Source organism: Heptranchias perlo, chromosome 10 (assembly GCF_035084215.1).
Source record: "Heptranchias perlo isolate sHepPer1 chromosome 10, sHepPer1.hap1, whole genome shotgun sequence".
Lineage (NCBI taxonomy): Eukaryota > Metazoa > Chordata > Chondrichthyes > Hexanchiformes > Hexanchidae > Heptranchias > Heptranchias perlo.
In genome coordinates this window covers 20,875,884-20,890,432 of record NC_090334.1, presented here as the reverse complement: position 1 = coordinate 20,890,432, position 14,549 = coordinate 20,875,884, and the positions used below count along the sequence as shown (strand labels likewise).

At 47.5% G+C, this 14,549-nt stretch overlaps 1 protein-coding gene across 1 annotated transcript in view; it reads left to right on the top strand.

Annotated features, from left to right (window-relative positions):
• Window positions 1–805: 805 nt before the first annotated feature.
• LOC137326325 (acyl-coenzyme A thioesterase 1-like) overlaps window positions 806–14,549 on the top strand; it is a 62,025-nt gene continuing 48,281 nt past the window's right edge. Inside the window, exon 1 of the mRNA XM_067991307.1 lies at window positions 806–1,342. Coding sequence (XP_067847408.1) covers window positions 874–1,342 — 469 coding nt within the window. The 5' untranslated portion in view covers window positions 806–873. The remainder of the gene's footprint in view (window positions 1,343–14,549) is intronic.

Sequence of the window (14,549 nt, the reverse complement as noted above, 5' to 3'; positions counted from 1 at the left end):
CATAAAAAGGCAAAGCACTGGGGTTCATTTCTAGAGGGATAGAAGTGAAAAGCAGAGAAGTTATGTTAAACTTGTATGGAACCTTGGTTAGAGCACACTTGCAGTGCTGTGCACAGTTCTGGTCTCCATATTATAAAAAGAATATCGAGGCATTGGAGAAGGTGCAAAAAAGATTCACAAGGATGATACCAGAGCTGAGAGGATATACTTAGCAACAAAGACTAAACAGGCTGGGCTCTTTTCTCAAGAAAAGGCTGAGGGGTGACGTGATAGAGATCTTTACAATAACCAACGGGTTTGATAGGGTGGTCATAGAGAAAACGTTTCCACCTATGGAGGAGTCTAGAGGTTGCTGCCAGAAGGAGTAGTTGAGGCAAACAGCATAGATGCATTTAAGGGAAAGCTCCATAAGCACATGAGGGGGAAAAAAGAGTAGAAGGGTAAACTGATAGGGCTGGATGAAGTCGGGAACTCCTTGTCTCTGCTGTAATTCACTGTAAATTTAGCATGTGCATCTCTCGCTTCTGGTCTGGTTTGCGTTTTTTGCGTAAAATGTAAATAGTAATGAGATCCGCTGTGTTGATTTTATGAGAGCCGCAACTGAGTAAGCACCAATTAAAATTCGTATCGTGTCCACACCAACAGAAAGAGTAGCAGCTTCTCCCTCCTGATGTTGCACCTCCCAGGTGTATAAATAGGGCAATTTCAGCAACACAAGCGGCAGAAACTACGAGCCATCGCCAGCAGTGTTGTGGTTTGGTTGCAAACTCCATGAGTTCCATGTGTCTCTCAAGCCTTCGCGGGGCAGGGGTGGCCGTGTCCCTCTTGAGTCGGTGTTGGAGCGGCCGTGGTCCCCTGTCTCACCGAGCCGGGATGGCCGTCAGTGTCCGGGTTCACCCCAGCCCCAAGTGCCTCTTCGATGAGCCGGTCCAGGTGCGGGTGAGCGGCCTGTCCCCGCTCCAACAGGTCACCATGAAGGCTTCGCTCACCGACGAGAAGGGGGAGGCTTTTCGCTCCTTTGCCTTCTACAGGGCGGACGGGCAGGGGGAGCTGGACCTGAGCCAGTCCCCGTCCCTGGGTGGGCACTACACCGGCACCGAGCCCATGGGTCTGTTCTGGTCGCTCACCCCCGGGACCCCCTTCACTCGGCTTGTGAAGAAGGACGTGGCCAGTTCTCCCCTCTATGTCAACATTGAGGTGTTTGATGGACACGGGACCCTGGGGTGGCTCCCAGAGCAGCCTTTGGCCGCGTCTATCAATGAACGGTGGTTCATGAAAGAAGGAGTGAGGAGGATTCCAGTGAGAGAGGGCAGGGTCCGAGGGACCCTCTTCGTCCCACCTGGTAAGAGCTGTTTTTGAATTAAGAATCAACTTTATTATGAGCTTTTTTCACCCTGACCTCCCCCCCCCCGCCCCTCCCGACTTGAGATCTAAACACTCTGCTGTGCCCCATATTGTGGACATCGCATAATATCTGGCGCTCGGACCCATTTGTTGCAATTTAAAATAAAAAGTCTTACCCACAATTGACATTTTATAAAGGGTTTCCTTTGAACATTGAAGATTCAAACCATTTTTGTTTTAAGAATGGTTCAAATGGTTAAGTTTAAATTGGGAAAACAGTGGGTTCCGAGTTTGAAGATTCTGTTTTTTTAGGATTGCATTTTATTGAATCTGTTCAACACATCTGATTTTTTTGCACATGCTATTTAGCGTTTGAAATGCAAGTGTGTTTAAGTAGTGATTGTACATAGAATTTTTTTAGCCCGTACCGCGATCGTACAATATTTGTGGGAGGAATTTCCGTCTTGACAACAGGGATTATTAACGGAGGAATTGGATAACAGTGCATTACCTATTTTTAAAAAGTTCATAAAATATCATAGCACAGAAGGATGACGTTCAGCCTATTGCGTGTGTGCCAGCTCCCTGTAACAGCTATCTGCATAGTCTCATTCCCTTGTCTTGCTCCATACCCTTTAAAAGTTTTATTTTTCAAATATTTAACCTCTTCCCTTTTAAAAGCTGTTCTCGATTTTGTTTCTACCACTGTTTCTAATTGAGCATTCTTTGTTCTTACAAAACCCTGCGCAAGTCTCCTCAAAAAAATTCAATCAGGTTGGTCAGCCCATTCCAGATCATAAATCACCTGATGCTTAAATATTTCCTCATGTCACCTTTGGTTCTTTTGCCAGTCTCCTTAAATCTGTGTCCTTTGGTTCTCGACCCTTCCGCCAATGAGAAAAGTTTCTCTTTGTATTTACTTTATCTAAACCCTTAGTGATTTTGAACACTTCTATCAAATCTCCTCTCAACCTTCTCTACTCGAAGGAGAACATCCCCAGCTTCTCCAGTCCATCCACGTAATTGAAGTCCCTCATTCCTGGAACCATTCCAGTAAATCTCTTCTCCACCCTCTCGAAGGCCTTCACAGCCTTCCTAAAGTGTGGTGCCCAGAATTGAACACAGTACTCCAGTTGTGGCCAATCCAATGTTTTATAAAGATTCAACATAACTTCCTTGCTTTTGCACTCCATGCCTCTATTTATAAAGTCCAGGATCCCATATGCTTTTTTAACCACTTTCTCAACCTGCCCTGCCACCTTCAAAGATTTGTGCACATATAACCCCAGGTCTTTCTGTTCCTGCACCCACTTTGGAATTGTACCATTTAGTTTATATTGCCTCTCCTCATTCTTACTGCCAAAATGTATCACTTCGCATTTCTCTGCGTTAAACTTCATCTGCCATGTGTCTGCCCATTCCACCAGCCTGTCTATGTCCTCTTGAAATCTATTACTATCTTCCTCACTGTTTACTACACTTCCAAGTTTTGTGTCATCTGCAAATTTTGAAATTGTGCCCTGTAAGTCCAAGTCGTAATATATATTTAAAAAAAGCAGTGGTACTAGTACCGGCCCCTGGGGAACACCACTGTATACCTTCCTCCAGTACGAAAAACAACCATTCACCACCAATCTCTGTTTCCTGTCACTTAGTCAATTTCGTATCTGTGCTGCCACTACCCCTTTTATTCCATGGGCTTCAAATTTGCTGACAAGCCTATTATGTAGCACTTTATCAAACACCGTTTGAAAGTCCATATACACAACATCACCCGCATTGCCTTCATCAACCCTCTCTGTTACCTCGTCAAGAAACTCAATCAAGTTATTTAAACACGATTTGCCTTGAACAAATCCATGCTGGCTTTCCTTTATTAATAGTCACTTGTCCAAGTGACAATTAATGTTGTCCTGGATTATTATTTCTAAAAGCTTCCCAACCAATGAGGTTAAACTGACTGGCCTATAGTTGCTGGGTTTATCCTTACATGCTTTTTTGAACAAGGGTTTAAGATTTGCAATTCTCTGGTCCTCTGGCACCACCCCCATATCTAAGGAGCATTGGAAGATTATGGCCAACACCTATGCAATTTCCACCCTTACTTCCCTCAGCAACCTAGGATGCATTCTATCTGGACCGGGTGATTGATCTACTTTAAATACAGCCAGCTTTTCTAGTACCAAATCTTTATCAATTTTTAGTCCATCCAGTATCTCAACTACTTCCTCTTTTACTGTGACTTTGGCAGCATCTTCTTCCTTGGTAAAGACAGATGCAAAGTACTCATTTAGTACCTCAGCCATGCCCCCGCCTCCATGCCTAGACCTTTTTTTTTGGTCCCTAATTGGCCCCACCCCTCCTCTTACACTCGTTTACTGTTTATATGCCTATAGAAGTCTTTTGGTTCCCCTTTTATGTTAGTTGCCAGTCTATTTTCGTACCCTATCTTTGCCCCTCTTATTTCCTTTTTCACTTCTCAGTACTTTCTATATTCAGCCTTGTTCTCACTTGTATTATCAACCTGACATCTGTCATACACCCCCTTTTTCTGCTTCATCTTACTCTCTATCTCTTTCGTCATCTAGGGAGCTCTGGCTTTGGTTGCCCTATCTTTCCCCCTCGTGGGAATATACCTAGACTATACCTGATCCATTTCCTCTTTAAAGGCCGCCCATTTTTTTTTATTCGTTCATGAGATGTGAGCGTCGCTGGCAAGGCCAGCATTTATTGCCCATCCCTAATTGCTGTTGAGCAGGTGGTGGTGAGTCGCCTTCTTAAACCGCTGCAGTCCGTGTGGTGAACGTTCTCCCACAGTGCTGTTAGGTAACGAGTTCCAGGATTTTGACCCAGCGAAGACGAAGGAATGGTGATATAGTTCCAAGTCGGGATGGTGTGTGACTTGGAGGGGAACATGCAGGTGGTGTTGTTCCCATGTGCCTGCTGCCCTTGTCCTTCTAGGTGGTAGAGGTCGCGAGTTTGGAAGGTGCTGTCGAAGAAGCCTTGGCGAGTTGCTGCAATGTATCCTGTAGATGGTACACACTGCAGTCACGGTCCACCGGTGGTGAAGGGAGTGAATGTTTAGGGTGGTAGATGGGGTACCAATCAAGTGGGCTGCTTTGTCCTGGATGGTGTCAAGCTTCTTGAGTGTTGTTGGAGCTGCACTCATCCAGGCAAGTGGAGAGTATTCCATCACACTCCTGACTTGTGCCTTGTAGATGGTGGAAAGGCTTTGGGGAGTCAGGAGGTGAGCCACTCGCCGCAGAATACCCAGCCTCTGACCTGATCTTGTCGCCACAGTATTTGTGGCTGGTCCATTAATTTTCTGGTCAATGGTGACCCTCAAGATGTTGATGGTGGGGGATTCGGCGATGGTAATGCCTTTGAATGTCAAGGGGAGGTAGTTAGACTCTCTGTTGTTGGAGATGGTCATTGCCTGGCACTTGTCTGGGGCGAATGTTTCTTGTCACTTATCAGCCCAAGCCTGGATGTTGTCCAGGTCTTGCTTCATTATCTGAGGGGTTGCGAATGGAACTGAAAACTGTGCAATCATCAGCGAACATCCCCATTTCTGACCTTATGATGGAAGGAAGGTCATTGATGAAGCAGCTGAAGATGGTTGGGCCAAGGACTCTGCCCTGAGGAACTCCTGCAGCAATGTCATGGGGCTGAGATTGACGATCCGGATTCTTTCCCCTCAGTCTGGTTCAGTAAAAACTGAAGTCGAATACATTTTAAAGTTCAGCACAACTTTAATAGCAGGGTTCTTAGTCTGCAGCATTGATTTGGACTCCTGATAGAGTCCCTCTATGCTGGCAGAGCAAGAACAAAAACATACAGAAATCCACACGTTTTTATACAAATCAATAGGGTTGGAACATACTTAACGAGGATCAACACCAATCATAAGCCGGGCATAGGTTGCCATGCGAGGTTACATTATTTCCGGCCAATCATAAATCGTCCATGTGCTGATCATGCTGCTGTTAGACATCAAAGGGGATACTTCCTCACCTTCCAACTTGGAATGTTCTTCCCTGTCCCTTCTGTTCCTTATCTCCCAACCTGGAATGTCTTTCAACTTTGGCTAAGCTCGTTACCTATATTGATCTGCCATAAACATGGAGACATTCAGACCAGTCCTTGAATCACATCAAAGACTCTACATTGCTAAGACCATGCAAACCTGCTGACTACGCAAACATATGGCCCAGCAGGAGGCCAGGCCACATGTACCAATCTCAGTTACTAACTAATTAACCCTTTCTAACCATTTTGCATTCTGCTTCTTTGCCACGTAGGCATTTTAATATTTTACCGAAAACTGACCACGTAGGGATTCTAAAGATGATTGGCCTCCAACAACCACTACCATCTTCCTTTGTGCTAGGTATGACCCCAAGCCACTGGAGAGTTTTCCCCCTGATTCCCATTGACTTCAATTTTACTAGGGCTCCTTGGTGCCACACTCGGTCAATTGCTGCCTTGATGTCAAGGGCAGTCACTCTCACCTCACCTCTGGAATTCAGCTCTTTTGTCCATGTTTGGACCAAGGCTGTAATGAGGCCTGGAGCCGAGTGGTCCTGCCGGAAGCCAAACTGAGCATCGGTGAGCAGGTTATTGGTGAGTAAGTGCCGCTTGATAGCACTGTCGACGACACCTTCCATCACTTTGCTGATGATTGAGAGCAGACTGATGGGGCGGTAATTGGCTGGACTGGATTTGTCTTGCTTTTTGTGGACAGGACATACCTGGGCCATTTTCCACATTGTCGGGTAGGTGCCAGTGTTGTAGCTGTACTGGAACAGTTTGGCTAGAGGCACGGCTGGTTCTGGAGCACAAGTCTCCAGCATTACAGCCGGGATGTTGCCGGGGCCCATAGCCTTTGTTGTATCCAATGCACTCAGCCATTTCTTAATATCACATGGAGTGAATTGAATTGGCTGAAGACTGGCTTCTGTGATGGTGAGGATATCGGAAGGAGGCCGAGATGGATCATCCACTCGGCACTTCTGGTTGAAGATGGTTGCAAACGCTTCAGCCTTGTCTTTTGCACTCACGTGCTGGACTCCGCCATCATTGAGAATGGGGATGTTTGCAGAGCCTCCTCCTCCCGTTAGTTGTTTAATTGTCCATCACCATTCACAACTGGACGTGGCAGGACTGCAGTTGGCTGTGGAATCGCTTACCTCTGTCTATAGCATGTTGCTTCCGCTGTTTAGCATGCACGTAGTCCTTTGTTGTAGCTTCACTAGGTTGGCACCTCATTTTTAGGTCTGCCCGGTGCTGCTCCTGGCATGTTCTTTTACACTCCTCATTGAACCAGGGTTGATCCCCTGGCTTGTTGGTAATGGTAGAGTGAGGAATATGCTGGGGCATGAGGTTACAGATTGTGCTGGAATACAATTCTGCTGCTGCTGATGGCTCTCAGTGCCTCATGGATGCCCAGTTTTGAGCTGCTAGATTTGTTCTGAATCTACCCCTTCAGCATGTGGTAGTGCCTCACTGTAAAGACAAGACTTCGTCTCCACAAGGACTGTGCGGTGGTCACTCCTACCAATACTGTCATGGACAGATGCATCTGCGACAGGTAGATTGGTGAAGACGAGGTCAAGTAGGTTTCTCCCTCATGTTGGTTCGCTCACCACCTGCCGCAGGCCCAGCCTGGCATCGATTTCCTTCAGGACTCGGCCAGCTTGGTCAGTAGTGGTGCTACTGAACCACTCTTGGTGATGGACATTGAAGTCCCCCACCCAGAGTACATTCTGTGCCCTTGCTCTCCTCAGTGCTTCCTCCATGTGGTGCTGAACATGGAGGAGGATTGATTCATCAGCTGAGTGAGGGTGGTAGGTGGTAATCAGTAGAAAGTTTCCTTACCCATGTTTGACATGATGCCATGAAATTTCATGGGGTCCAGTGTCAATGTTGAGGACTCCCAGGGCCACTCCCTCCTGACTGTATATCACTGTACCGCCACCTCTGGTGCGTCTGTCCTGCTGGTGGGACAGGACATACCCAGGGATAGTGATGGAAGAGTCTGGGACGTTGGCTGAAAGGTATGATTCTGTGAGTGTGGCTATGTCAGGCTGTTGCTTGACTAGTCTGTGGGACAGCTCTCCCAATTTTGGCACAAATCCCCAGATGTTACTGAGGAGGACTTTGCAGGGTCGACTGGGCTTGGTTTGCCTTTGTCGTGTCCAGTGCCTCGTGGTCCGATGCCGGGTGGTCTGACCGTTTTATTCTTATTATGACTTTTTGTAGCGAGATTACAGCTTTGCCTGCCAATCTCTGATTCCAATTTACCTGGGCCAGATCTGTTCTCAACCCACTGAAATTGGCTCTCCTCCAATTAAGTATTTTTACTCTAGATTGCTCCTTGTCTTTTTTTATATCTAATCCAAACCTTATGATACTATGATCACTGTTCCCTAAGTGTTCCCCCACTTCATTCCCCAGAACGAGATCCAGCAATGCCTCGTTCCTCATTGGGCCGGAAACATACTGATGAAGAAAATTCTCCTGAGCACGCTTCAGAAATTCTTCCCCTCTTTGCCCTTTGCACTATTACTATCCCACTCTATATTAGGATAGTTGAAGTCTCCCATTATCACTACTCTATACTTTTTGCACCTGTCTGTAATTTCCCTGCAAATTTGCTCCTCTACATCTCTACCACTAGTTGGTGGCCTATAGAATACACCCTGTGGTGTAATGGCACCTCTATTGTTTGTTAATCAAATGGATTCTGTCTTTGACCCATCAAGGACATCCTCTCTCTCCAGCATTGCAATATTCTCCTTAATCAATATCGCCCCCCTCCTTTTTTTCCTTTTGCTATCTTACCTGAACACCTTGTATCCAGGAATATTTAGTACCCAGTCCTGCGCTTGTGATCGGTGTACACGCAGAACTGCCTACCCTCTAGTGAGCAACAGAAGTTGCGCATTGCCAAGTAGACGGCCAACAGCTCGTGACCAGAGGTGCTATACATCGTCTCTGCTGGTTGCAGCCTCTTGGAGAAAAAGGAAATGGGCTCCCACCTTCTGGCCCAGGTAAATTGGAATCAGAGATTGGCAGGCAAAGCTGTAATCTCGCTACAAAAAGTAACATCTGGGGATTTGTGCCAAAATTGGGAGAGCTGATCTTGACCTCACCAATCTACCTGTCGCAAATGCATCTGTCAATGACAGTATTGATAGGAGTGACCACCGCACAGTCCTCGTGGAGACGAAGTCCTGTCTGCCCACTGAGGACACCATCCAACGTGGTGGGGGACACATCACCGTGCTAAATGGGATAGATTCAGAACAGATCTAGCAGCTCAAAACTGGGCATCAATGAGGCGCTGTGGACCATCAGCAACAGCAGATTTGTATTCCAGCTCAATCTGTAACCTCATGGCCCAGCATATTCCTCACTCTACCATTATCAACAAGCCAGGGGATCAACCCTGGTTCAATAAGGAGTGTAGAAGAGCGTGCCAGGAGCAGCACCAGGCGTACCTAAAAACGAGGTGCCAAACTGGTGAAGCTGCAACTCAGGACTACATGCATGCTAAACAGCAGAAGCAACATGTTATAGACAGAGCTAAGCAACTCCACAAGCAACGGATCAGATCAAAGCTCTGCAGTCCTGCCACATCCAGTCGTGAGTGGTGTTGGACAATTAAACAATGAACTGGAGGAGGAGGCTTTGAGAATATCCCCATCCTCAATGATGGCAGAGTCCAGCACGTGAGTGCAAAGATAAGGCTGAAGCGTTTGCAACCATCTTCAGCCAGAAGTGCCGAGTGGATGATCCATCTCGGCCTCCTCCCGATATCCCCACCATCACAGAAGCCAGTCTTCAGCCAATTCCATTCGTTCCACGTGATTTCAAGAAATGGCTGAGTGCACTGGACACAGCAAAGGCTATGGGCCCCAACAACATCCCGGCTGCAGTACTGAAGACTTGTGCTCCAGAACTAGCCGTGCCTCTAGCCAAACTGTTCTAGTGCAGCTACAACACTGGCATCTGCCCGACAATGTGGAAAATTGCCCAGGTATGTCCTGTCCACAAAAAGCAGGACAAATACAATCCGGCCAATTACCGCCCCATCAGTCTACTCTCAATCATCAGCAAAGTGATGGAAGGTGTCGTCGACAGTGCTATCAAGCGGCACTTACTCACCAATAACCTGCTCACCGATGCTCAGTTTGGCTTCCGGCAGGACCACTCGGTTCCAGACCTCATTACAGCGTTGGTCCAAATATGGACAAAAGAGCTGAATTCCAGAGGTGAGGTGAGAGTGACTGCCCTTGACATCAAGGCAGCATTTGACCGAGTGTGGCACCAAGGAGCCCTAGTAAAATTGAAGTCAATGGGAATCAGGGGGAAAACTCTCCAGTGGCTGGAGTCATACCTCGCACAAAGGAAGATGGTAGTGGTTGTTGGAGGCCAATCATCTCAGACCCAGGGTATTGCTGCAGGAGTTCCTCAGGGCATTGTCCTGGGCCCAACCATCTTCAGCTGCTTCATCAATGACCTTCCCACAATCATACGGTCAGAAATGGGGATGTTCGCTGATGATTGCACAGTTTTCAGTTCCATTCGCAACTCCTCAGATAATGAAGCAGTCCATGCCCACATGCACAACATCCAGTCTTGGGCTGATAAGTGGCAAGTAACATTTGCGCCAGGCAATGACCATCTCCAACAAGAGAGAGTCTAACCACCTCCCCTTGACATTCAATGGCATTACCATCGCCGAATCCCCCACCATAAACATCCAGAAACTTACCTGGACCAGCCACATAAATACATTGGCTATAATTGCAGGTTAGAGGCTGGGTATTCTGCAGCGAGTGACTCGCCTCCTGACTCCCCAAAGCCTTTCCACCATCTACAAGGCACAAGTCAGGAGTGTGATGGAATACTCTCTACTTGCCTGGATGAGTGCAGCTCCAACAACACTCAAGCTCGACACCATCCAGGACAAAGCAGCCCACTTGATTGGCACCCCATCTACCACCCTAAACATTCACTCCCTTCACCACTGGCGCACCATGGCTGCAGTGTGTAGCATCCACAGGATGCACTGCAGCAACTCACCAAGGCTTCTTCCACACCACCTCCCAAACCCGTGACCTCTACTGCCTAGAAGGACAAGGGCAGCAGGCACATGGGAACAACACCACTTGCACGTTCCCCTCCAAGTCACACACCATCCCGACTTGGAAATATATCGCCGTTCGTTCATCGTCGCTGGGTCAATATCCTGGAACTCCCTACCTAACAGCACTGTAGGAGAAACTTCACCACACGGACTGCAGCGGTTCAAGAAGGCATCTCATTACCACTTTCTGATGGGCGATAAATGCTGGCCTTGCCAGCGACGCCCACATCCCATGAACAAATTTTTTAAAACCTCATTTCTATTTAAAGCATGTAAATTTGGAGGTACAGTGTTCAGATCTGTTTGTTCACCTGGCTACATTCCATTCTTTGCTAATATTCAGACTGAAAGGATGTTAGGTACAATTCAATTTCTCAGTACTCAAATGCAGGAGGGCCTTAGGTCGTGGCCATTCCCCATTTAACCTTTGCAGCCAAGCTTCAGTGCATCGCTTAGCACACAGGCCTTGAAGTCTGAGCTTCTCCAAAATGGCTTTAATAAGTACATGGTATTAATAGGATGAAACAATATAAAATGGAATAATTGTCCCTAACAATCTGCACACAGCCAGCAGGACATTTGCTATTAGTGTTTTTGCATGGAGTCCAGGCTAACATCTGTAGAATAAAGATGTATGACATGTTTATCAAAAGTCCAATTTAAATGTTTCACAAGTTGTGAACATTCTTAGCAATTTTAGATGGAACAGTTCAGATCCTCCTCCCCTAAAACAGACCCTCTCTTGTTCAGGCGAGATAAATGAATCAATTGAAGTAGTAGTGAGTGTGCCAAGGAAAATAAACCGTTCTGTTGCACAACTTACCTGTTAAGCCTTTGTTTTTGCATCATTGGGAGAGGCTTGGTAATTGTGAGAGGGGCAGGTTCCTGACCGGTGTATCTCTAGCTAAGGGTAAGCCCATGTAACTAATGATTCTGGTATTCGCTGTTCATGTACTGAGAACTTCATTCGCAACTTTGGTAGCCTATTTGATCCCGAGCTGAACTTTCGATCCCATATCCTCTCCGTCACAGACTGCCTACTTCTACCTTTGTCACATCGCCCACCTCCACCCCTGCCTCAGCACATCTGCTGCTTAAACCCTCACCCATGCCTTTGTCGCCTCCAGACTTAACTATTCCAATGTCCTCTTGGCTAGCCTCTCATCCTCCATCGTCCATACACTTCAACTCATTCAAAACTCAGTTGCCCGTATCCTATCTCACACAAAGTCCCGGTAACCCATCACTCCTGTGTTCATTGACCAACATTGGCTCCTGGTTCCCCAACGCCTCCAATTTAAAATTCTTATCTTCCTGTTTGAATCCTTTCATGGCCTTGCCCCATCCTTTCTCTGTAACCTCCTCCAGCCCTATATCCCTCCAAGAACTCTACGTTCCTCCAACTCTGTCCTCTTGTGAATCCCCCACTCCCTTCATGCCACCATGAGCAGCCGTGCCTTCAGCCATTTAGGCCCTACACTGTAGAATTCCTTCCCTAAACTTCTCTGCTCCTCTGCCTCCCTGTTCTGCTTTAAGACCCTCCTTAAAACCCACCTCTTTGACCAGCTTTTGGTTACCCTCCTAATATCTGCTTCTTTGGCTCAGCAACCATTTTTGTCTGATTATGCCCCTGTGACGTGCCTTGGGACATTTTTCTATCTAAATGGAAGTTGTTGTTCTGCTTCAAAGAAAATTCCATCCTTGCTTCCTCTAAAGCAGTATGTCATCCTCACTGAAGTGGTGTCTTGCCACGTCAACATGCGCCTGTGGGTCAAAATTGCTGAGGAAAATGCTGTTAGCACACTCTTTTGTTTTGAATGAAACCTGATCTATAGAGTCCAGTCTTATGACTAACCAAGTCTATCGGCCTCTTGCTTCCTGAACCTCTGACATCAAAGACATTCAAGAGGTGGCTTCGTGCCTGGATTAGAGACAAACCTTTGCTACATGTGACTGCAGGATCACAAGTTCAGTACTAACAAAAAGGCCCTGAGGGTTCTAAAAATTCCACACTTGCCATGAAATGCTGAGAAAGCAGCATGAATTATGAGATAAGAGAGTCACTTCACCGGGTGGTGGCCTAACTGGCAGAGCAAGTTCTAACTTTACATCCAGCCAGTCAGACTTGTTCAGTATTGATGGGGAAAGCACAAAGGTGCAGACTTTATGCCACATTGAGCCACTGGTGATGGTCCTTTTTTCTGGATAGGAAATGAAAAGCAGATTGCTTTATTTTCTTGGCTTGTTAGGAGCTAACTGTATGAAGAAGTTAACTTAAAACCAGTGAAATTAAGAAGTGTTTAAACTAAGAAATTATTTAAAATCCAAAGCTGCCGGTACTCAAATTCAGTAGCCCAAGTGACGTAGTGGAATAATATGTTGGAGCATCATTACACAATATCATGAAATGATAGGGGGTGGTATTTTTTTTAAGACCAACTACTCCCACCTCCTTAATATCGCCCATCTCTGGGCCCAAACTCAGTACATTTGCCCCTCATCCATGCCTTGTCAGGACCCGATTATTGCAATAATATCCCAGCTGAACTCCCATTCTCAACCGAGTACAGAGAACGCACGGCGCTAACACGACCGAGTACAGAGAACGCACGGCGCTAACGCTACCGAGTACAGAGAACGCACGGCGCTAACACGACCGAGTACAGAGAACGCACGGCGCTAACACGACCGAGTACAGAGAACGCACGGCGCTAACACGACCGAGTACAGAGAACGCACGGCGCTAACACGACCGAGTACAGAGAACGCACGGCGCTAACGCGACCGAGTACAGAGAACGCACGGCGCTAACGCTACCGAGTACAGAGAACGCACGGCGCTAACACGACCGAGTACAGAGAACGCACAGCGCTAACACGACCGAGTACAGAGAACGCACGGCGCTAACGCTACCGAGTACAGAGAACGCACGGCGCTAACGCTACCGAGTACAGAGAACGCACAGCGCTGACGCAACCGAGATCAGAGAACGCACGGCGCTAACACTTCTGATTTCAGAGAACACACAGCGCTAACACGACCGAGTACAGAGAACGCACAGCGCTAAAGCTACTGAGTTCAAAGAACGCACAGCGCTGACGCAACGGAGTACAGAGAACGCACAGCGCTAACACTTCTGATTTCAGAGAACGCACAGCGCTAACGCTACCGAGTACAGAGAACGCACAGCGCTAACGCTACTGAGTTCAAAGAACGCACAGCGCTGACGCAACCGAGTACAGAGAACGCACAGCGCTAACACTTCTGATTTCAGAGAACGCACAGCGCTAACGCTACCGAGTACAGAGAACGCACAGCGCTAACGCTACCGAGTACAGAGAACGCACAGCGCTGACGCAACTGAGATCAGAGAACGCACGGCGCTAACACTTCTGATTTCAGAGAACACACAGCGCTAACACGACCGAGTACAGAGAACGCACAGCGCTAAAGCTACTGAGTTCAAAGAACGCACAGCGCTGACGCAACCGAGTACAGAGAACGCACAGCGCTAACACTTCTGATTTCAGAGAACGCACAGCGCTAACGCTACCGAGGACAGAGAACGCACAGCGCTAACGCTACTGAGTTCAAAGAACGCACAGCGCTGACGCAACCGAGTACAGAGAACGCACAGCGCTAACACTTCTGATTTCAGAGAACGCACAGCGCTAACGCTACCGAGTACAGAGAACGCACAGCGCTAACGCTACCGAGTACAGAGAACGCACAGCGCTAACGCTACCGAGATCAGAGAACGCACAGCGCTAACGCTACCGAGATCAGAGAACGCACAGCGCTAACGCTACCGAGTTCAGAGAACGCACAGCGCTAACGCTACCGAGATCAGAGAACGCACAGCGCTAACGCTACCGAGATCAGAGAATGCACAGCGCTGACGCTACCGAGATCAGAGAACGCACAGCGCTGACGCTACCGAGATCAGAGAACGCACAGCGATAACACTACCGAGATCAGAGAACGCACAGCGCTGATGCTACCAAGATCAGAGAACGCACAGCGATAACACTACCGAGATCAGAGAACGCAC